Here is a 24,248-nt window from a genome sequence, read left to right as displayed (position 1 = left end):
AAAAGCAGCAGAGATTGGGGATAATGAAGTCATAGAAATGTAGAAGTGGAAGGGACCTCGAGAAGCCATCTAGTCCAGTCCCCTGCACCGAGGCAGGACTAACTATTATCTAGACCACCCCTGACAGGAGTTTCTCTAGCCTGTTCTTCAAAACCCCCAGTGACTGGGCTTCCAATCTCCCTGGAAAGGTTATTCCACAGCTTAAGGACCCTTATCATTGGACAGCTCCCCCCCACCCCCCAATATCTAACCTAAAGCTCCCTTGCTACACATTAAGCTGATTACTTCTTGTCCTGCCCTCAGTGGACATGGAGAACAATTGATCACAGTCCTCTTTATAACAGCCCTGAACAGATTTGAAGACTTTTATCAGGTCCCTTATCAGTCTTTTCTCAGGACTAAACATGGCCAGTTTTTAACTTCTCCACAGTCAGCTTTTCTAAACCTTTTACCATCTTTTTTGTTGCTCTCCTCTGGACTGTCTCCAATTTGTCCACCTCATAGACTCATAGACTTTAACGTCAGAAGGGACCATTACGATCATCTAGTCTGACCTCCTGCACAATGCAGGCCACAGAATCTCATCCACTCACGCCTGTAAGAAACCCCTAACCTATGCCTGAGTTACTGAAGTCCTCAAATCGTGGTTTGAAGACCTCAAGCTGCAGAGAATCCTCCAGCAAGTGACCTGCGCCCCACGCTGCAGAGTAAGTCGAAAAACCTCCAGGGCCTCTGCCAATCTGCCTTGGAGGAAAATTCCTTCCCGACCCCAAATATGGCAATCAGTTAAACCCTGAGCATGTGGGCAAGACTCACCAGCCAGCACCCAGGAAAGAATACTCTGTAGTAACTCAGATCCCACCCCATCTAATATCCCATCACAGACCACTGGGCATACTTACCTGCTGATAATCAAAGATCAATTGCCAAATTAATTGCCAAATTAGGCTATCCCATCATACCATCCCTTCCGTAAACTTATCAAGCTTAGTCTTAAAGCCAGATATGTCTTTTGCCCCCACTACTCCCCTTGGAAGGCTATTCCAGAACTTCACTCCTCTGATGGTTAGAAACCTTCGTCTAATTTCAAGTCTAAACTTCCTAGTGTCCAGTTTATATCCATTTGTTCTTGTGTCCACATTGGTACTAATCTTAAATAATTCCTCTCCCTCCCTAATATTTATCCCTCTGATATATTTATAAAGAGCAATCATATCCCCCTGTGACAGTGCTGCCCGTGAGAGCCAGCTGAGCTCACTCAATCAGGGTGAACTGCAAACCAAACGGGGCAGACAAACCCCAAACGCTGGTGGTTATTTCAATACTTAGATTTACCAACCAGCACAAAACAGCTTCTCTAGTACCTCACTGGTCACTTAGAAGTCCAAACCATGCAGTTCCCTTAAAGTGCCCAGCCTCAGGCCTCCGTCCAGACACACCTGTCAGATATGATGATGATTCCTGAGAATCTTACTTCATCATATAAAAGAAAAGGTTCTTCCAATCCCAAAGGATCAGCCACATACCCAGGTCCAATTATAACTTAGATCTTATCCAAAATACACGCTACAGCCAATTCTTATTAATTAAGCTAAAATTTATTAAAAAAGAAAAGAGAGAGAGTGTTGGTTAAAAGATCAATACACAGACAGACTTGAATTCAATTCTTGAGGTTCAGATACATAGTAGAGGTGAGCTTGTAGTTGCCAAAAGTCCTTTTAGAAATAGTCCATAGGTTACAGTCCTATGTCCATATTCAGGGTGGCTCCAGTCAATGACTGGGGATCTCAATCCTTGTGGCTTAAGGTTTCTCCCTCTTGAAACCCAAAGCAGCTCTGAGATGAAGAAGGATCGTGTCCCAGGCTTCTTATACATTTTCAGCAGCCTTTCGGCCTGAGAAAACTATAGGCTTAACTCCTTCTCCCAAACATCCTGGCAATTAGCACAGAGTAATTTATCCATTAAACAGTTTAGATACAGGTTAGCATAACCTTCAAAGAGACACATAGACAATAATACTATTTCACTCAAGTATCATCATAAATGTTAATATTCCTTTTTTGATCTTTAAATTAAAACTCTAGCAATGGACAAGACTTGTTTGCTGACATCACAAGACCTGAGCAAACATCTACCCTTCTACCTCTAACAATGCAGACTTGCATTTCAAAGCTCTAGTCATTTACATATCTTCCTAACCAGTCCTCAAGGTTCACCCATGGGTCAGGTCAGTCTATGAGTTAAAGAACTCTTTCTGGCCCTGTCACCTTTCAATGAGATATTATATTATACTCATAACGCCACACCCCCCTCAGCCTTCTTTTGGTTAGGCTAAACAAGCCAAGCTCTTTGAGTCTCCTTTCATAAGACAGGTTTTCCATTCCTCGGATCATCCTAGTAGCCCTTCTCTGTATTTGTTCCAGTTTGAATTCATCCTTCTTAAACATGGGAGACCAGAACTGCACACAGTATTCCAGATGAGGTCTCACCAGTGCCTTGTATAACGGTACTAATACCTACTTATCTTTGCTGGAAATACCTCGCCTGATACATCCTAAAACTGCATTAGCTTTTTTAACGGCCGTATCACATTGGTGGCTCATAGTCATCCTCCAAGGTCCTCCTCCTCCTCTGTTACTTCCAACTGATGTGTCCCCAATTTATAACCAAAATTCTTATTAATCCCTAAATGCATGACCTTGCACTTTTCACTATTAAATTTCATCCTATTACTAATACTCCAGTTTACAAGGTCATCCAGATCTTCCTGTAGGATATTCCGGTCCTTCTCTGTGTTAGCAATACCTCCCAGCTTTGTGTCTGTGGGATTGTTGTGCATGAGAGTGTGGGAAACTGACATGCAAGTTTCTAGGATGAGGCTAGTTCTTATCTGCTGGTAGGCAGTGATAGGATAATAAATTAGAAAGCTGTCTAGGATGATGTTACCCAATGAAGTTACAGCTGCTGCCTGTGTGTATTTTATTAACCAATTAGCAATTGCTTTATTGCTTGCTTTAAGTGTATAAAGATGTATGCTGGAGAGAAATAAAATGACTTTGCTTACAATCATACTGACTGTCGAGCTCTGTCCACGCACGCCTGCGCTGCAACATGTGTCATCCGCAAACTTTATTAGCACATTCCCACTTTTTGTGCCAAGGTCAGTAATAAAAAATTAAATAAGATTGGTCGCAAAATCGATCCCTGAGGAACTCCACTAGTAACCTCCTTCCAGCCTGACAGTTCACCTTTCAGTACGACCCGTTGTAGTCTCCCCTTTAACCAGTTCCTTATCCACCTTTCAGTTTTCATATTGATCCCCATCTTTTCCAATTTAACTAATAATTCCCCATGTGGAACCGTATCAAATGCCTTACTGAAATCAAGGTAAATTAGATCCACTGCGTTTCCTTTATCTAAAAAATCTGTTACCTTCTCAAAGAAGGAGATCAGGTTGGTTTGGCACGATCTACCTTTTGTAAAACCATGGTGTATTTTGTCCCAATTACCATTGACCTCAATGTCCTTAACTATTTTCTCCTTCAAAAATTTTTCCAAGACCTTACATACTACAGATGTCAAACTAACAGGCCTATAGTTACTCGGATCACCTTTTTTCCCTTTCTTAAAAATAGGAACTATGTTAGCAATTCTCCAGTCATACGGTATAACCCCTGAGTTTACTGATTCATTAAAAATTCTTGCTAATGGGCTTGCAATTTCATGAGCCAGTTCCTTTAATATTCTTGGATGAAGATTATCTGGGCCCTCCGATTTTGTCCCATTAAGCTGTTCGAGTTTGGCTTCTACCTCGGATATGGTAATATCTACCTCCATATCCTCATTCCCGTTTGTCATCCTACCATTATCCCTAAGCTCCTCATTAGCCTCATTAAAGACTGAGGCAAAGTATTTGTTTAGATAATGGGCCATGCCTAGATTATCCTTAACCTCCATTCCATCCTCATTGTTTAGTGGTCCCACTTCTTCTTTCTTTGTTTTCTTCTTATTTATGTGGCTCTCTCCTAAAGCTGAGGCCTCGCTAGTGCAATATGGACTGGGACAATTATCTCGAGTGACTTATATAACAATCTGGCCAACACACCCCAGGATGCTATTAGCCCTTTTTAGCAACTGCAGTGCATTGCTGGCTCACATGCCGGTTTCGATCCATGATAATTCCCAGATCCTCTTCAGCAGTGCTACTGTTTTACCGTTTATTGTCCATTTTGTATACGTGTGTTTGATTTTTCCTTCCAAAGTGTTGTACGTTGCACTTGTCTCTGCTGAATTTCCTAGTGTTGATTTCAGACCAATTCTCCAGATTGCTGAGTAGAGGCAGTGATGTGCATTCAGAGATATCCTGTGTATTTTAGAATAGGCCTGAAAAATCATGTTTTTCACTTCATGTAATCAATTCTTGTCCACTATTTTCCACCAGCGTGCATATGTCTGGCCTACTGTCGGGGTGGGGGAGTTAAGGTGGTAGTGAGAGAAGAGAGAAAGTTCTGTTCCTTGCTCTGTCAAGCTTTTTCTGTGGACTTTAAGCAAATCCTTATTCGCTTTGTGCCTCACTGTCTTCATCTGTATAAAAAGGGGATAACAGCCCTTCTCTGCCTCATACAGCTGTTGTGAAGTAAGTGCTCAGATACTATGAGGACAGAGGCTTTCTACCTACCTTGGATAGTCAGCAGTGCCGGCCTTTCCACACTGGCCTTGTCCCCAGCTCTTTCCATTTTATGCCAATTGTTTTCTAAGAGCCCCAGCTCTCAGCCTGCCGTGCTTGGATAAGAAGAGCAGTTTTCACTAAAATAAAATCTAGTCTAGCAGAAAATCTTGAGAATGAAACCAGAGTGACACCCAAAAGCTCACAAACAAAATAAATAAATAAAGGAAATGTAGGTTTTGTTTGTTCTCATAGAATATCAGGGTTGGAAGGGACCTCAGGAGGTATCTAGTCCAACCCCCTGCTCAAAGCAGGACCAAACCCCAGACAGATTTTTGCCCCAGTTCCCTAAATGGCCCTCTCAAGGGCTGAACTCATACTCCTGGGTTTAGCAGGCCAATGCTCAAACCACTGAGTTAGCCTGTTTTAAAGCTCGTAAATCTGAAGCTTGGGGAACAATTTCAAGATTTTCACTTCAGCCACCAGGGCTAGAAACTTCCTTATTTTAGAAACTGACAGGCAAGAGTCTCAGCTAGTCACATGCTTCCAGGAGCTGGGGGTTAAAGCAGCACTAACTAGTGTTGCTGGCACAGAGGGCCGAGGACAGCAACAGTGGGGGTTTGTTGCCCGGTGTGCACCGCACTAATTAACACACCAGGGTGGAGAAGCAAACCAAGTTTATTTGAGCTCAAAAAGGTGCCAGGGAGAAAAAGCATTCTCAAATCCTGCACACAGATACAAGCGGTTTTTCTCTCTTTATACATAACTTCAGCTAAGCATTCCCATTACCCCCACACTCCTCATCCCCCTCTACCCCTCCCGTCTATTCCCATGTAGCAAATACATTATAAAGTAGCAATTGCACTAAGCAGGTTAAATCATTCTTGGCAGCAAACAATTTATCTTGTTAGTGACTTTTTCTTCAACTGTTATCTTGTTTTACTTTCCTGGATCCGTTATTCTGCCCCCCCCCCCCGCCCCTGCCTTAGCCAGGTGTAAGCAGGCCTCATCATTATCTCCTGGCAGTACCACGGTTGAGCTAGCTGTTGTACATTCCATTCTCGGTTACTGGCCTGCTAGGTTGATTAAAGTTCAAACATAAACATGGAAGCGCTTTGGTCAGACATGGAGTGACTTTAGTTCATTCAGGCCTACTACAGAAGGCTTTATTGACACTTATGGTTTTCCACCCTCCTGAGTTACCTAGAGTCATGCCTAGTGACACCAACACTAGCCTAGACTCATGATAACCCTAAATCTTCACCACTTCCCCCACGGCCCCCACCTGCCTCTCATGCTTCTCTGTCCCTTCCCCGGCACCCCCACACTTCTGCACCCCTTTCCCCTGCACCCCGCACACCTGCCTCTCACATGTCTCTGCCCCTTCTCCTCCCCTTTCCCCTGTTTCCCCCCCCCCGCCACCGTCTTGTGACTCTTCTCTCCCAGAGAGACAGAGGCACTGGTGACAGGACGGGGGCCCTTGGGGGAGGGAGCAGCGGCACGGGTGGCAGAGCCCCTCAGGCGGAGCGGTGTGGGTGGTGGGACCCCTTGGGGGAGGGGGCCGAGCAGGATCGGGGTTGGGGTGGAGTGGGGGGTGGGATATAGGCAGGATCTCAGGGGGAGGAGGCTGAGCAGGGCTGGCCTCAGGTGGGGCAGGGATCGTGGCCACAGTCCAGGCACCGGTGGCCCCCCCACTTGTAGGGAGCTTCCAGTGCTCAGGCTTAGCCTCCCCAAATGTAGGAGTCACTTACCGCCCCCACCTCCCCACACAGCTGCCAACTCCATGGGTGCTCCGGGGCTGGAGCACCCGTGGAAAAAACCAGTGGGTGCTCAGCACCCACCGGCAGCTCTGCCAGTCAGCTCCTCCCCTTCCCCCCAGTGCCTCCCACGTGCTGCAATCAGCTGTTCAGTGGCATGCAGGAGGTGCTGGGGCGGGGAGTGGAGCAGAGACAGGAAGAGGCGGGGGAGGGGGCAGGATGGGGTGGGAAAGATGGGGTGGGGTGGGGTGGGGGTGGGACGAGGCAGGGCAGGAGTGGGGATTTGGGGCGGGGGGGGTGAGCCTGGGGCAGAGCAGGGGTCCAGCAACCCAGGGAATTTGGGAAGTCGGCACCTCCGTCTCCCCTGCTCCTGGCTGACCTAGCTATGCCAACAGGCGCCTGTGGTGTAGATCTGCTCTTCCTGTTCTACAAAGAAAATATGACCAGAGGCCCTGACCCTGCAGACACCGATCTGCACTGCTGTGCATTGTCCCCTGGACATCAACAGTAATTCCGGTGTGCAGGCTACAGAGACTTAGGCACACACTGAGCTTTCTTCTCAAGGTGTTGTCCCGTTGAAGTCGTGGCGCTCAGCGGGGTTACAGTAAACTGCCCGTTAGGCATTGGGGTCAAAGTAATCAATTAGAGGGCTTATGAACACTGAGCTTGAGAGCCATATGCAATGAAACAAAGCTCGGGATAGGCTTTCATTTACTTATCTAGTTCTTTCCCTTTGTTTTCAAGGTGAACTCCAAGAAGAAATTAGTAAGTTATGACCTCCTCTGATGCAATGGTTTGTGTGGAGTTGCATGCTAGGCTGTGTCTACTCTGGCGACTGAACAACAAAACTGTTGTCGTTCAGAGGTGTTAACCCTCTTCCCCCCCCGAAAGACAAACGTTTTGCCACAACAAGCGCCAGTGTGAACAGCACGTTGTTGGCAGGAGAGAGCGAACACTGCTCCTTGGGAGTGGAAATATTTTGTCAGCCAAAGAGCTACCAAACAGCAGCTACGCTGCCCAACTTTTAGTGACAGGGCTTTGCCGACAGTCATGTCGCTAAAAGCTGCGTAGTGTAGACAAAGCCCTAGTGAGCTGTGTAGGCTTAATTCACCTGTAGGGATATGACAGGACACCCCAGGATCTGTGAATACATTTAAAGTCTGGGATTTTCAAAAGCACCTAAGGCAGTTAGGCACTCACTTGCCACTGAATGTCAATGAAACTTGGGTCCCTTCAAACCTGGAAAATCCAAGCTCGGATCACAGCACCTAGCAAAATGTTGAGAAGTTGAGTACACCAGGTCCGGGCCTGCTAGGGACTCCATCACACCAGGGAAGCCTTCGGCTTGGGAGATCCAATTGCTTTTTAGGCCTTGTCTACACTACAAGACTATTTCGAATCAACTTAGTTCGAATTTGTGGATTCGACCTTATGAAGTCGAATTTGTGTATCCATACTAAATACACTAATTCGAATTTCTGAGTCCACATTCACGGGGCCAGCGTCGACTTTGGAAGCGGTGCACTGTGGGAAGCTATCCCACAGTTCCCGCACTCCCCGCTTCCCATTGGAATGCTGGGTAGAGCCCCCAATGCCTGCTGGGGGAAAAAATGTGCCGAGGGTGGTTTTGGGTAACTGTCATTATTGAACCGTCACTCCCGCCCTCTCTCCCTGAAAGCGCAGGCGGGAAATCTGTTCTCTTGTCAGTTACAGCGCGTACGCCACAGCACTGCGAGCATGGAGCCCGCTGCGATCATCGCTGCACTTATGGCCGTTGTCAACTCCTCGCACCTTATCGTCCACCTCTTCCACAGTCAGCTGCTGAGAAATCGGGCGAGGAGGCTCCGGCAGCGCGGTGAGGACAGGAAGTCACAGAGTGGCGCAGATCTCTCACAAAGCAGGGTACGCCGCGCCGTGGAGATCATGGTGGCAATGGGTCAAGTTCATGGTGTGGAACGGCGATTCTGGGCCCGGGAAACCAGCACGGACTGGTGGGACCGCATAGTGCTGCAGGTCTGGGATGAATCACAGTGGCTGCGAAACTTCAGGATGCGTAAGGGCACTTTCCTTGAACTCTGTGACTTGCTGGCCCCTGCCCTGAAGCGCCAGGACACCCGGATGCGAGCAGCCCTGACTGTGCAGAAGCGAGTGGCCATAGCCCTCTGGAAACTTGCAACGCCAGACAGCTACCGGTCAGTAGCGAACCACTTTGGCGTAGGCAAATCTACCGTGGGGGTTGCTGTGATTCAAGTAGCCCACGCAATCGTTGAGCAACTGCTCTCAAAGGTAGTGACTCTGGGAAACGTCCAGGTCGTCATAGATGGCTTCGCCGCGATGGGATTCCCAAACTGCGGTGGGGCTATAGATGGGACTCACATCCCTATCCTGGCACCAGCCCACCAGGCCAGCGAGTACATTAACCGAAAGGGCTACTTTTCTATGGTGCTGCAAGCACTGGTGGACCATAGGGGACGTTTTACCAACATCTTCGTCGGGTGGGCGGGCAAGGTTCATGACGCGCGTGTGTTCAGGAACTCTGGTCTGTTTAGACGCCTCCAGGCAGGAACTTTCTTCCCGGACCACAAAATAACGGTTGGGGATGTGCAGATGCCTACAGTGATCCTCGGGGACCCAGCCTACCCGCTAATGCCCTGGCTCATGAAACCCTATACAGGCGCCTTGGACAGTGAGAAGGAACTCTTCAACTACCGGCTGAGCAAGTGCAGAATGGTGGTGGAGTGTGCTTTCGGACGTCTTAAGGGGAGGTGGTGGAGCTTACTGACTCGCTCGGACATCAGCGAAAAGAATATCCCTGTAGTTATTGCTGCTTGCTGTGTGCTCCACAATGTCTGTGAGAGCAAGGGCGAGACCTTTTTGGCCGGATGGGAGGTTGAGGCAAATCGCCTGGTTGCTGTTTACGCTCAGCCAGACACCCGTGCCGAAAAACTATCCCAGCAGGAAGCGCTGTGTATCCGTGAGGCTTTGAAAGCAAGTTTCCTCGGAGAGCAGGGTAACCTATGACTCTCCACTTGATTTTAAGAGAAGCTGATCCTGGGCCTGTGTCTCTATGTGTTGAGTGAGATCTGCGGTTACATACCCCGTTCTCCAAGTTTCCCCCACTTCCAAAACACGTTTTTAAACAAATTAAATGGAACAGTTATTTTTAATAAATCTTTCCTTTACTTTGCATTTCTGTTCAGGGTTTGAAACATGGACGCATACTGTGCTGGGTACGGTGTGCACTGATGTACAGACCGCTTGTACAATACAGGACGGACAGCCTCCTGCTCCTACATAGGTCTCTGGGGTGGGGGACGGTTTCAAGTGGTTGTGCATGTAGGGGTGGGTTTGCAGGAAGGGGTGAGTGGTGCCGTCTTTGCATAGGGATTTGGATGCAGGCTCTGGGCTGTGGGTTTGGGCGTAGGAAGGGGTGAGGGGTGTGGGGGAAGGGTGAGTATCTGTCCGTGGATGAGGGCTCTTGTTGGGGCTCAGGGCAGCGGAGAGGATCGCGCCTACGGTGGAAGTGCATGGTAAGGGCAGCATGCCTTAACATTAGGGGGTGGCAGGCGCTAGGACCGTGGACAAGCGTACACATCACAGAATGACCCGGGGCAGCATACACCACACAGAGGGACCCTGGTGACTACTGAATGCAGTCTGTGTGTGCCCTGCAGTTGATCCTGCCCCCGATAGTCTGTACCCTGCTAATGTAGGTTATCCCGTGCAATTATAAATCCCCTGCCCCCCCGCACATACACAGTCTTCTGACACGAAAGACGTGACGGAAAGAGTGAACAACAGCAAACAGCTTTTATTAATCTACTACATAGTGGGGTGATGAAACTTGGATTTGGGACTGGGTGATCCTGTAAGGGAAGCGCTTCTAAACAGTTATAGCGTCAGAGGTGTGTGGAACATTAGCGCTCAGCTGTGGTGCAGTGACAGTTCTCACGGCCCCTACCGCCCCTCCGTCTTGTAATTTTCGGTGAGCGGGGGACAGGACTTCTTGGCGTTGGAGGGTGGTTGCAGATACAGTGCAGGGGGGCTCTCTCCTCCTGCCTGCGGTCCTGCAGAACATCAACAAGGCGCCGGAGCGTGTCCGTTTGCTCCCTCATTAGCCCAAGCAGCGTTTGAGTCGCCTGATGGTCTTCCTGCCGCCACCTATCCTCCCGTTCGATGTGTGTGCGATGCTGTTGACATAGGCTCTCCCTCCACTGTCTCTGCTCTGCCGCCTCGGCTCTGGAGCAGGCCATCAGTTCCGCGAACATCTCTTCCCGAGTCTTTTTCTTTCGCCGCCTAATCTGAGCCAGCCTCTGCGAGGGGGATGCTGGGGCAGTCCGGGAAAGAGCAGAAGCTGTGTGATGGGAAACAGTAAATGATTTCCTTGAACAGGTACATGTTTGCGAACAGTGAACACAGTCTAGTCAGTTTCTCTGAACAAGACCATACAGGGCACCAAGTCTCACGAGATCTCAGGAAAAGTTCGAGATTTCGGAATACGCTCTGATTGGCGGTGCCATTGCACAGGAGAGCGGACAAGCGGGGAGAGACAGCATAATCCGTCTTGCAGACAGTCCTGGTAAGCCTTAAAGTAGATCATGCTTATCAGTTAGTGGATAGCTGTGCTCTCCTGCTAAAGGCAATCTGGAAAGCAGAAAGGCTGAGCCTTTTCCAGCCCCTCCCACCAGTGCACGGGAAAGATCAATGTCTGCTTGTTCTCTGTGGCCTCCAGCACGTGGCTGTTAAGCGAGGGTCGTTGTTATGCAACCTAATTGTAAACCGTTAACAATAGTAACAATACACTAATTGCCCGACTTAGATGCAGCCTGTCCAGAACGACATCACCCTGAGGCGGGTCACTCGCAGTCAGAGAGAGCGGATGCTACTGGAAGCCCTGCACAGACCAGGACCATATGCAGCAATGCTGGTGGAGGCGATGATTCCTCTCTACATTAGGATGTCCTGGCGCGGAAGAGTGTGCTTCCATGGAGCACAGAATAAGGCACCTCTCCCCAGGAACCTCCTGCGGAGGCTTTTCGAGCTGCTCTCTGAGAGCTTTCTTGAACTGTCCCAAGAGGATTATTGTTCAATCCCTATATGTGTGGACCTACTATTTATATAGTTTGACATGTAAAATTTTGTATATAGTATTTCTATTTTTTCTATACCCGTTTTTTAAAAAATAAAAGTTTCCATGTTTATAGCACTTACCGCTTGATCCTTCCCCTGATTCTGAGTCCGGGTTAACAGGCGGGGAGGGTTGGTAGGGGATCTCTGTGAGGGTGATGAAGAGATCCTGACTGTCAGGGCAAGCGGTATTGTGTTCGCTGTCGCCTGCGCCGTCCTCCACAAACCCTTCCTCATCTTCCCCATTGGCGAACATCGCCGAGGAACTGTCCAGGTACACTATGCCATCCTCAGAGTCCACGGTCACTGGTGGGGCAGTGGTGGCAGACCCACCGAGAATGGCATGCAGTGCCTCGTAGAAGCGGCATGTCTGGGGCTGTGCTCCGGAGCGTCCGTTTGCCGCTCTGACTTTTTGGTAACCTTGTCTCAGGTCCTTGACTTTCACGCGGCACTGCATCGCATCCCGGCTGTATCCTTTCTCTATCATTGCTTTAGAGACCTTCTCGAAGGTCTTTGCATTCCGCTTGTTGGAGCGCAGCTCCGAGAGCACAGACTCCTCGCCCCACACAGCAATCAGATCCAGGACTTCCCGGTCTGTCCATGCTGGGGACCTCTTTCTATTCTTGGATTGGCCGGACTCCTCTAGCCCTCCTCTGCTGGAGAGCTCTGCATCGTTGCAGGTGCTGCGGAGCTCGCCCCGATGTCCAGCCAGGACGTCAGATTCAAAGTGCCCAGACAGGAAAATGAATTCAAATTTTCCCGGGTCATTTCCTGTGTGGCTGGTCAGAGAATCCAAGCTCGGACTGCTGTCCAGAGCGTCAACACAGTGGTGCACTGTGGGATAGCTCCTGGAGCTACTAAGTTCGATTAGCATCCACACCTAGCCTAATTCGAGCTAGCCATGTCGAATTTAGCGCTACTCCACCTGTCGAGGTGGAGTACCAAATTCGAACTAAAGAGCCCTCTAGTTCGAATTAAATGGCTTCCTGGTGTGGACGATTGAGCGGTTAGTTCGAATTAACGCTGCTAAATTCGAATTAAAGTCCTAGTGTAGACCAGGCCTTAGTCTAGACATCAAAGGGGCCCACAGAGTAGCAGAAAATCCAGTCTTCTGCCTCAGCCACATCATTATTAATTATTGTTATAAAAATGCTGGAATGTGTTGCCCAAGTTGTAATCTTCGGCATAAGGTGTACAGCTGGGCTGGGGGGGGTTCTTTTCTTTTCTTTTCTTTTTTTGGGGGGGGGAGTGTAAATTCACTGAAACATGTTTTTCAGGTCCCTGAAACTATTTGCAAATTTGGGCTGAATTCACTGAATAATTTCAATGGAAAACACTTAAGAATTCAGAAATGGTAAAATGGTTTGTTTAAAAAAAGTGAATTCAAATCAATGTTTCATTTCAAAAGTGTCAATCTGAATTGATATTTTGTTTCAAAATAGCCATTCAAATTGATATTCAAAACAGTTTGTTCAACCAAACTGTTTTGTTTTTTTCATTCCTCATTTTGTGAAGGAAAAAACAAACTGAAACAACAAACGTTGGGGGGGGGGGGGGGCGATGGTCAGTTTGGCCACTGATCAGAAAAGTCAACAATTCACTGAGTTACACAGCTGCTAACAGCTCTTATTCTGTTAACAAGAAAAATAGAAAAACAAGCCATATCCTCAAATTGTTAGTAAAGTATGAGTGATTTTAAGGTCTAGTTTTTCATTCTTTCCACATGTATAACTCCCAGAGTAGTTGTTAGGAGTTTGGAATGCACCAAAAAATGGAAAAAAATTCAGTAACAAGTGAGTAGACAAAAACATATTCCACCCATCAAAATAGTAATGCTTTTAAAATAATGTTAAGAGCCCGACCCTACACAGGATTACACATGTGAATAATGCTCTTCCTGTGCATAAAGATTTGCAAAATTGGGCATATCTAACACATTTCTGACATGTAAGCTTAGGGGAAACATATACAATAATACGCGTGAATAATTTTGTGCTTATAATGAAAACTGTATCTGTAGGCACCTGGACAGGAGCAGGGCATTATAGCAATTTGTATCTGTTTTGCTTTTTCTTCTTTCCGTAGGGAGATTGCAGGCAGAAATGGGTAAGTTAGCTTTTTCCTCATTTTCCCTTCTGTAAATAGTCATCTCACATTAAGGATTTTAACTCTGTTCTCCAGCGCAGTCCCCCTCCCTCCCCAAGGTTCACTATGCACTAAGGTCACCAAAAGGCAATGGAAGAAACATGAAAGGGAACAGAAATAAAGTTTCCAACAGAAACTCTGATGCTGTTTTATTGTTCGCTGTAGCATCCAAGTGATTATAGGCCGGGGCCCCAATTCAGCATAGCACCTAAGCAAGTGTTTAACTTTAGTCTTGAAACACATGCTGAAGTGTGTTTAAGCTTACCAAACTGCTCAAGACAGTTAAGACCAAAGCAGACTGTGAAGAACTTCCAAAAGATCTCACAAAACTAAGTGATTGGGCAACAAAGTGGCAAATGAAATTTAATGTGGATAAATGTAAAGTAATGCACATTGGAAAAAATAACCCCAACTATACATACAATATGATGGGGGCTAATTTAGCTACAACGAGTCAGGAAAAAGATCTTGGAGTCATCGTGGACAGTTCTCTGAGGATGTCCACGCAGTGTGCGGAGGTGGTCAAAAAAGCAAACAGGATGTTAGGAATCATTAAAAAGGGGATAGAGAATAAGACTGAGAATATATTATTGCCCTTATATAAATCCATGGTACGCCCACATCTCGAATACTGTGTACAGATGTGGTCATCTCATCTCAAAAAAGATATTCTAGCGCTAGAAAAGGTTCAGAAAAGGGCAACTAAAATGATTAGGGGTTTGGCGAGGGTCCCATATGAGGAAAGATTAAAGAGGCTAGGACTCTTCAGCTTGGAAAAGAGGAGACTAAGGGGGGATATGATAGAGGTATATAAAATCATGAGTGGTGTGGAGAAAGTGGATAAGGAAAAGTTATTTACTTATTCCTATAATACAAGAACTAGGGGTCACCAAATGAAATTAATAGGCAGCAGGTTTAAAACAAATAAAAGGAAGTTCTTCTTCATGCAGCGCACAGTCAACCTGTGGAACTCCTTACCTGAGGAGGTTGTGAAGGCTAGGACTATAACAGGGTTTAAGAGAGAACTGGATAAATTCATAGAGGTTAAGTCCATTAATGGTTATTAGCCAGGATGGGTAAGGAATGGTGTCCCTAGCCTCTGTTCGTCAGAGGATGGAGATGGATGGGAGGAGAGAGATCACTTGATCATTTCCTGTTAGGTTCACTCCCTCTGGGACACCTGGCATTGGCCACTGTCGGTAGACAGGATACTGGGCTAGATGGACCTTTGGTCTGACCCAGTACGGCCGTTCTTATGTTCTTATGTAAGTGCTTTCCTGAATTGGGCCATAACGTAATTGAGTTGTGGCATACAAGGGACAGTCTAAACCTATTAGATTGGCATTATCAAAAGCACCTGGGACTGGCCTAAATTTGCTCTTACTGAAGTCAGTGGTGAAACTCCCACTAACTTCAATGGGAACAGAGCTAGGAAAATACTGCCATCAATCTTTATAGTAAAAGCAACAGCACTGATAAAGACCCAGAGAATTGTAGAAATGCAGAACTGGAAGGGACCTCAAGAGGTCTTCTAGTCCTGCCATTTCCCCCCATCCTGCCTTGGTACATGTGGGTGAAGCATACCTAGACCGTCCCTGACAGTGTTTGTCTGACCTGTTCTTAAAAACCTCCAGTGATGGAGATTTCACACCCTCCCTAGCTAGAAAAGCAAATAAATATTGAAGGCTCAAGTCATATCAACAAACTATTCGCATTTTAGGATTTGATCCTGCTGTCTTTGCACTCTCGATTACCAGTGAAGCCAACAGGAGATTAGGGTCTGTGAAGCAGGATTGGCCTGAATCCTACAAATAATTCAGAGCTGTCAACCTTTGAAAGGATTGATCTGTATGTGTAGTGAATCCATAAGGGTAATGCAACACGAAAGAAAATGTTAGTACTGATGATCTTGATACTGGGAATTAATTTAAAAATGAAAAAAAAATCCTTGAAATTTTTATTCACTTAAAGTTCTTAAATAATTTAAATGAAAATATTAAATGAATGATATAATTTGTATTTGTTTTTGTTTTATTTTAGGGAAACACCTTGACAATATCAGTAAGTTTTATTTTTCTTCTAATGAAACATCTAAGTTTTAGGCAGTAAAGAAAAATCCCATGTAATAACAATTGAACCCAGATATTGCAAAGACTTAAGCCAATATGTAACTTTACGCAATTCAGTGGGACTACTACACATGAATAAGTGTTTGCAGGATCAGGCCTAAATCTGGATGCACTCGGATAAAATATTACAAGCGTCTAATTATTTATGTGGATTTCTTTCTCTCTCTTTTTAGGTGAACTCCATGAAGAAATTAGTAAGTTATATTTCCCCCAGTCGAAACTTTTTTTGGAGGGTGTTACTTTCCATTATAACATCATTTTATTTTTCTACCCTGAAAACTCCTGCAGCTTTAGATTAGACATACAGTGAATGATTTGATGTAAAGAAGCAATGTGAGAAAATGTTTAAGTGACTAGAAGTCAGGGGTACAGACTCAGAATGCTGACTGAGAGTTGCAGCAGCACCTGGGCAGAGAAGTCAGTAATGGCTCCCTGGCCAGTTCTACACAGTTCTACACAGACCCCAGTCAAACTGTAGAGTAGAGTAGAGGGGTGGAATTTGTCAACCAAATTTATTTTGGGGGGGGGGGGGAAGGAAATTCAGTGACATTAAAATGTTTTGAGAATTCATGTTGAATTTTCCAAATTGTTTGGGTGTAAAAAATCTGAAGTAAATTGAAACGTTTTGGTTTCACATTTTCAAAATGAAACATTGAGTTTTTGATTCAAAGTGACTTTTTGTTTTGAAAATGCCTTTATTTTTTTAAGAAGATGCTTGAAATCAGAACAAGACATTTCATTTCAGGTCAGACAAAATATTTTGGTCAACCTGGAACTAATTTTTTACTGAGCTTTTTATTTACTGAGATTAACTAAATAAAAAATCTTTGTGGTTCAACCTGAAATGCACCACTCCCCGCCAATTATTTGGAATTGCTGAGATCTGAAAAACATGTTATTCACCCAGCTTTAGATTACAGCAACCTATGGGCTATTCTAATCCATACCAGCTGGCTGCAGCTAATATAAATCTTGTCCACCAGCCAGAGGTTACCAGCAGGCACTGCTTTCTAGCCACACCCACTCCTTATTTGTTGCATGGTCCCATTGCGGTGGGCTGCAGAGTGGTTGTGCAGAAGCTGGCCATGCTAGTTCAAATCCTGCTAGAGACTTGCCTGTGCTGGGGAAGACGTCAGCTGCTTCCTGGCTCTTTTGAACAACTCACATGACATGAAGGCTCTAGATTGCATGACAAATGTCTCCCCTACCTCAGCCATATCAGCATTAGCCTCCAGATGCTATGATATTGTTATTTGGAGTACTGTGTCCAGTTTTGCCCTGACCCACTATAGAAAGGATGTGGACAAATTGGAGAGAGTCCAGCGGAGGGCAACAAAAATGATCGAGAGCTGGGGCACATGATCTATGAGGAGATGCTGAGGGAACTGGGCTTGTTTAGTCTGCAGAAGAGAAGAGTGAGGTGGGATTTGATAGCAGCCTTCAAGTACCTGAAGCAGGGTTCCAAAGAGGATGGAGCTCGGCTGTTGTCAGTGGTAGCAGAAGTGGCTACAACTTGGAAGAGAGAGAGGCAACACTGGAGCCAGAAGGAGGGGAAAGGGTATAATGGAGAGATGTCCCAGTTTAGAAGAAAGTTAAACCAATCCATATTAAGGATAAGGAAAGTAGAAAGGCTAAAGACTGAGTTATAGACCCGAATGAATATTAACTGTTCAAGTGGTGTTAGTGGTTACCATTCTAGGGCCTACTCTTGCAATCTCTGCACACCTCAGACTCCCAGAAGCAGAACGGGGCCCCACTTCTAGAAACAGTTCAAACCTGTAAACCTTTGAATTTTTATTTTCACTTGTAGCCAGAAAATCTACAATATGGACAGAAATGTAATTAAAGATTATCTAGACAATATAAAATGGAGAATATAAATCTTTGTTCACTGAAAAAACTCTGAAATAGTTTGTATTTATTTCTGTTTGCTTTATTTTAGGGGCACATCTTGAAAATATTAGTAAGTTCAATTTTTATCCCAATCTAACCTCTCAGTTGAAGTTGTACACAGTTAAATTGTTGTTGTTTTTAATTAAAGGAATAATGTCAATTTGAAAATCAAATGCATGAACTTTGGCCACTATTCAGACGGCACAGCAGCTCAGTCATTTGCAGGATTGGGGTCTTTGTAATAAATCGTTGTCTATAAAATGGTACGTCAGAATAAAAACAGACTTTGATAATAATGTTACGGTCTGTCCTTTCATTCCTTGCACACATGCCACTCCCAGTACAATCAAAGGGTGATGGGCTGGGAGGAATAGTAATCAAAGTATTCTGAATTTTGATTTTTCATCATCATCATTTTTATTTCCAATGACCAAAAAGGGGCAGGGAAAATGTCAACCAAATTGTCACATGCCCTCCCCCCCCAAACACAAACTATTTTCTCACCAGCTCTAACAATTAATAATCAGACCTAAAGACACCTTGCGCTGCAAAACTGTAAATCTTAAAAAAATTATATTGGAGCCCTGAGCCGACACATTCTTAAACTTATGCTTCATTTTCAGCACACAGATGGTCTTGCTGAAGTCAGTGGGAGCACTCGCATGCTTAACATTGCGTACGAGCATCACTCTTTGTGTCACCAGTGCCTTTGAGTCCAAGCCTGCAAGTGTTTACATGCATGAGTAACTTTATTCATGGGCCTGAGTGTTGGTCAGATTGGGTGTTTATAATGCATTTTTGACCTGTAATCTTAGCTCCTGATCCTGAGTTTGGAGCCATGCGAGTGAACTGTTGAATTCAGCCCCACTGATTTCAGTGTAGATTCAGGCCTTTAGAATACCACCAGGAAGGTACACGTTAATAGTAATGAATAGCCATGATCCTTCTGCATTATACAACCCACTGGTGAATGTGTTACAGGCCTGCCTGCATACTGCTCTACATACAATATGAGTCTGCTACAGACCCTTGCTAAATCTACAGCAATTTGGTCTTTTTTTTTAGCGCTGGAAGTCCCCACTTAAATCCCTGGTGAATCAGCCAAGATGGCGGCCATCACACTTGCATATGGTTAACTTTAAGTATGTGATTACTTCCACTGAAATAAATCAAGGCCTATGTACGTGAGCTGAATGACTATAATGAAAAGTGATCTATACATTTCCATATATGCTAAGAGAATTTTTAATTGCCTTTTCCTTTTCTTTTTATTTAAGGTGAACTGAATGAAAAAATTAGTAAGTTATATTTTCTCATTTCTGTGTGGATTGCATCTTCTCATGACATTGTCCATCTACTTTTCTCCCCAGACAGGAACTGCAGGCTGAATTCAAACACACAACAAATGATTTGTCACCAAGAAAGATTGTGAGATAGTGATTAAAACTGAGAGTATTGAATAGATATGCTGGTCCACATTCTCAGCCATCTAATGAAACAGTGTGACAGACGTTCTGAGTTTTGACAAGCTCTAGTCTGGAGTATTGTAGTACTTCCTATGGAATCACAGAAATGTATTGGAACACTGCGAATAACAACTCCAAGACACACACGCAGGGCTTGACTTTGTACTAGGGTCCCAGATCAGATACAACAATATAGTAACATACAAAACAACAATTTAACAGTAAGATAAGTTGGTAAGGAGTTCGTCTACAGTGATCATCACATTACATAAATTCACTGCCTACAACCCCGTCCCACCCTGTGTAGTGGTTGTGTATAGGATGTGGCCTTTAACCCCACGTAGGGCTAGAATAATTGATACTGGAAGATTTCAGAGGTGCCTTATCCATGGTTTGGAAGGGAATCGTTCCCCAAAGACTGCTTAAAAAGTCTTGGCATGAGATGGTTTTGATGAAGGGGTTGGGCTTAATTTAATCTTGGGAGAAAAGCTCTTCCATAACATCTTTATTTCTGATTTTTTAAATTATTATTACTATTATTATTATTTAGGTGGACTTCAAAGAGAACTTGGTAAGTGTTTCCCTCCCCCTCCCTTTTTCTGTAATGCATCCTTTTTTGTTAATCAGATTCATCTTAACAATGAACTTACTCACATGAGTGCTCACCTTTATTTGATTTGCTTGGTTTCAGAATGGAGAAAAGCCCTAGTTTGTCCAAGTAAGTAAAGTTTGTATTTAGTTAATGTCCAAATTTCACTTTCTGGAGAGATCCTTGCTCCCTTTCTTTGCAGAAATAGTTTAAAACAACACAAAACACAAATAGGAAATAATGCAATAGTTTCTCTGGTTGAAATTTGAATGGTGAAGGTGGCTCCCCAAGTGAGCTGTATTGCTGGGGAATCTTCCTTTGGGAACACGGAGAGGAGTGAATTAATATTTTTCTGGATAATACATGCTAAGGTAGTACTTGAATGGGATGCTGTCCTGATGTTATTCTGTGCACATTCATAGGGGAAGGACAGCCCAGTGGCTAGCGTGTTAGCCTAGAATTCTGAAGGCCTCAGTTCAGATCCCTTCTCCTGTGTGACATTGGGCAAATCACTTAGTTTCTTTTTTGCCAGAAGCTGGGAATGGGTGACAGAGGATGGGTCACTTGATGATTGCCCGTTCTGTTCATTCCCTCTGGGGCACCTGGCGTTGTCAGAAAACAGGATACTGGGTCAAACAATACATGCCATTCAACCCAAAACAACCCAAAACAAACACATTTTAAGATTATTATTATTTTTTTATTTATTTTTGGTGTAAACCTAAAACTCAGTTATTTGCACAGTTCTGGGAGAAGAAGCCAAAGATGCACAAAACTTCCCACACCGATTTCACCTGCTGCTCTATGGGTCTGCTCTTATATACATCCAGTGCTTAATGTGTAATGAAAGAGGTTCCAGGGCTCAAGCGTTTTTCCTACATTCATAATTGATGAAGCAAGCCCAGAGGTACCAGGTCTACAAACTGCCAAGCCTAGAGATGCCGGGGCGCAATGCTGGCATGCCCTGGCACAAATTTAAGCAGTGAACACATCCCCTTCCCCACACAGACCTCCTTATTCCTGATGTACGATTTGATAGGAATTTTTATTGTCAGCTATCCTAGTGATCAGGCTATACTGGGAGTTTTGTCTTCAGAGGAAAAGACTACTTTGTCAGTTTTTGTTAAAGTTTGATACTATAGCAGTTTCCTCTCCTCTGCTGAAAACAGGTGATGATCTTCTCCTTCCTCCTTAGATAATGTCGTGAGGAGACCTGGGTGAAAAATGGATATTTCAGTTCATTGGCAATTTCAAAAAAATGAAGACAAATTTGTTTTGGGTCAGGCCAGAAACGAAAATTTTTAAAAAGTTAAAAATATGATTTAAACAAAATGTTTTATTTTGAGCATTATAAACTTCTTTTTTTTGCTTTTTTAAAAATAAAATTAAGGGAAATTTTGAAATGAAAAATTGTTCCCAACCAAAAAAATCAAAATATTTCATTTTTAAAATGTCAAAACAAAATATTCTGATTTTTTTTGAATATTTTTATTTGTCTTAAACAAATAATTTGGCAAAATTGACATGGATTTGGAAAATGTTTGTGTTGTTGAATCTGCATTTTTCACCAACAAAAATTTTGGCCTAACAATGTCACCAACTCTAGTTGTGAGAGCGACCCATTGTGTTTTATTCCACTTTAACCACTGTTTGTGCTAAAATCTCTCTCTGCTTCTTCAGACTGTCCTAACGCCCTTTCCTGGTGGCTCGCCTCACTCTAGAGAGATGGCCTCTTGGCTGGTAGCCCTTTCTACCTGGCCTTCATTATTCCCCATGGAACTGAAATTAGGGATATATCAAACCATGCTATGGTGTGACCTGACTCTAAATATTAGGAAAGAGGAGCACAGCAGGGGTTCTGTTCATGAAAAAGAAATGGGAATAAAATCTGCTGGGGCTCCCCAGCGTTCCTGGGTCTCTGATCCCCTCTCTGGGGAGAGGCATCTGCAGGAGAGGAAAGATTCTGCATCTCAGACCTGGCTCAGATGACCTTTCGCTTGTGTTACTGACCTGTTCCTGCTCGGGTTTGTGACTCTGTCCTGCACTCTGCTGAGGGGAGATATGATTGCTCTTTATAAATAGATCAGAGGGATAAATATCAGAGAAGGAGAAGAATTATTTAAGCTTAGTACCAATGTGGACAGAAGAACAAATGGATATAAACTGGACACTAGGAAGTTTAGACTTGAAATTAGACGAAGGTTTCTAACCATCAGAGGAGTGAAGTTCTGGAACAGCCTTCCAAGGGGAGTAGTGGGGGCAAAAGACATATCTGGCTTCAAGGCTAAGCTTGATAAGTTTATGGAGGGGATGGTATGATGGGATCAGGGCCGGCTCCAGAAGGAGGGTTGAGCGCAGCCCCTGGCTAGGGTGACCAGACAGCAAATGTGAAAAATCGGGACGGGGGTGGAGGGTAATAGGAGCCTGTATACGAAAAAGACCCAAAAATTGAGACTGTCGCTATAAAATCAGGACATCTGGTCACCCTACCCCTGGCCCATGTCCTCATCCCCTGGGTCCCCACCAGGGCAGGTGGAGGGTCTGCAGCTCCCCACGGCTGCCCGCATGGCTCTTACCCTGACCCAGATCCAGCTTCCAGCCTGGCCTGGGGACAGGGCCTCGGGGGCCAAAGAGCTGCAACCAGGCCATGGTAAGAGACACCTGGGCAGCTGCTGTGGAGAGCCACAGACCCTCCATCAGCCCTGGATGGGGGGGTCATCTGGGGGGCAGGGACATGGGCCAGGGGCTGCTCTCGCCCCCCACCCCACCCCACGGCTCCCCACAGCTGCACAGGTTCCCCGGTCAGGCTCCAGCTTCTGGGCCTTTGGGGGAGGAGAAGGGGCAGGGGGCAAGGCCCGTGGGGAGTGGGAGGGCCAGTCCCTCATTCCTGCACCTCTGGCTCTGCCTTTAGCATCATGATTCTCTCTTTCCACTGCAGCGAATGTGACCCTGGATCCAAACACAGCAAATGCCCAGCTCATTGTGTCTGAGGATCGGAAAAGCGTGAGGCGTGGAATTGCACGGCAGGAGGTGCCGGACAATCCAGAGCGATTCCATTCTTTCTGTGTGCTGGGCTGTGAGAGGTTCAGCTCAGGGAGACATTACTGGGAGGTGGAGGTGGGAGATGGAGGGTTTTGGGCTGGGGGTGTTGCCAGAGAGTCTATGAGGAGGAAGGGAGGGATCAGATTTAACCCTGAGCAGGGGATCTGGGCTGTAGAGCGGTGTGGGGATCAGTACCGGGCTCTCACCTCCCCGGAAACTCCCATGCCCCTGAGTGAGAGACCTAGGAAGATTGGGGTTTATCTGGACTATGAAGCGGAGTGGGTGGCATTTTATGATACTGGTAATGAGACCTTGATCTTTACTTTCATGTCAGCGTCTTTCACGGGGGAGACAATCCTTCCCTTCTTCTGGGTGGGGATTGGAGTCCTGCTCAGAGTCTGCCCCTGAGGCCTGGAGATGGGGAGGTAGCAATATCCCACTGGGGTTCACTCTGGTTGTGGACCAGAAATGGACTGAACTAGTTGTTGTCCTGGGGACAGCTCAGATGGTTTAAAACACACTGCCGTGGTTCTAGAGAGGGGGATTGGGGAGACAGAGAAGATGTCATGGGGGGTTGTAGGGAGCGTAGGCACCGACTCTGTGGGTGCCGCAGGGCTTGAGCACCCACAGGGAAAAATTAGCGGGTGCTCTGCACCCACCGGAAGCCAAGCTCCCTTCACCCCCCACCCAACTCACCTCCTCCTCCTGCTCTGAGCACGCCGCGTCCCCACTCCTCCGCCTACCTCCCAGTGCTTCCCGCCGCCACACAGCTGTAGCAAGCTCTGGGAGGGAGGGGGGAAGAGGCAGGGGCGGGGCGGGGACGGAGATTTGGGGAAGGAGTTGGACTCGGGGCAGGGGTGGAGTTGGGGTGGGGTTGAGCACCCACTGGCGCCAGTAGAAGGTGGTGCCTATGGTAGGGAGAGGAGAAGCTGAAGACTGGAAAGGGAACGTGAGGCTTTACTGGGGAGGGAGATGCTGGAAGGAAATGGAGGGTGAAAGTCAGGGAAAGGGGGTAAGGAAAGTAGAGAGAGAGGGAATAAAACTGTTCAATATTATGGGAAGTGATTGTGTTTTCTTAACTCAGTCCCTTTGTTCATGAAAAAAACTAGTTTGAGGCCTTAAATTATTCTTGCAGATTTTGGACACTCTCTTCTCTGTGTTCTGATTATTACACTATCCTTGAATTGTTTGGAATTCTCACATTGCCAGACTGCAAATATAGCATGTATTTGAAAGGCTGTTCTTTCTGCTTGGTATTTTCTTTTCTCTCTCTTTCTTTCAAACTGTTTGTTGTTTAAAGGAGCAGCACCTTTTTTTCCTGCATGAGCTCCGGACTGTGTGCTGGGCATCCCAGGTCTGTAGGCTGATGTGATCTCACCAGTCTGTGCTTGTGGCCCTGTGCCAGTCTACCTAGGGAATACCAGCAGCTCTGCC

The 24,248-nt window shown here is 45.7% G+C and overlaps 1 protein-coding gene across 1 annotated transcript; it reads left to right on the top strand.

The window, feature by feature from the left end:
- The first annotated feature begins 7,173 nt into the window (after positions 1-7,173).
- On the top strand, positions 7,174-23,979 carry LOC123378758 (butyrophilin subfamily 3 member A1-like). The gene is made up of 10 exons (XM_045032887.1): positions 7,174-7,188; positions 13,636-13,656; positions 15,736-15,756; positions 15,998-16,018; positions 17,767-17,787; positions 18,995-19,015; positions 19,734-19,754; positions 19,875-19,901; positions 22,711-22,910; positions 23,950-23,979. Exons 2-10 carry the CDS (start codon positions 13,653-13,655, stop codon positions 23,977-23,979), a joined length of 366 nt encoding a protein of 121 aa, XP_044888822.1. The 5' UTR covers positions 7,174-7,188; positions 13,636-13,652.
- Positions 23,980-24,248: the final 269 nt, after the last annotated feature.

The sequence above is a fragment of the Mauremys mutica genome, chromosome 10, assembly GCF_020497125.1.
Source record: "Mauremys mutica isolate MM-2020 ecotype Southern chromosome 10, ASM2049712v1, whole genome shotgun sequence".
Taxonomy (NCBI): Eukaryota; Metazoa; Chordata; order Testudines; family Geoemydidae; genus Mauremys; species Mauremys mutica.
The sequence above is the reverse complement of the archived record's forward strand: the minus strand, read 5'-3'. Positions and strand labels throughout refer to the sequence as shown.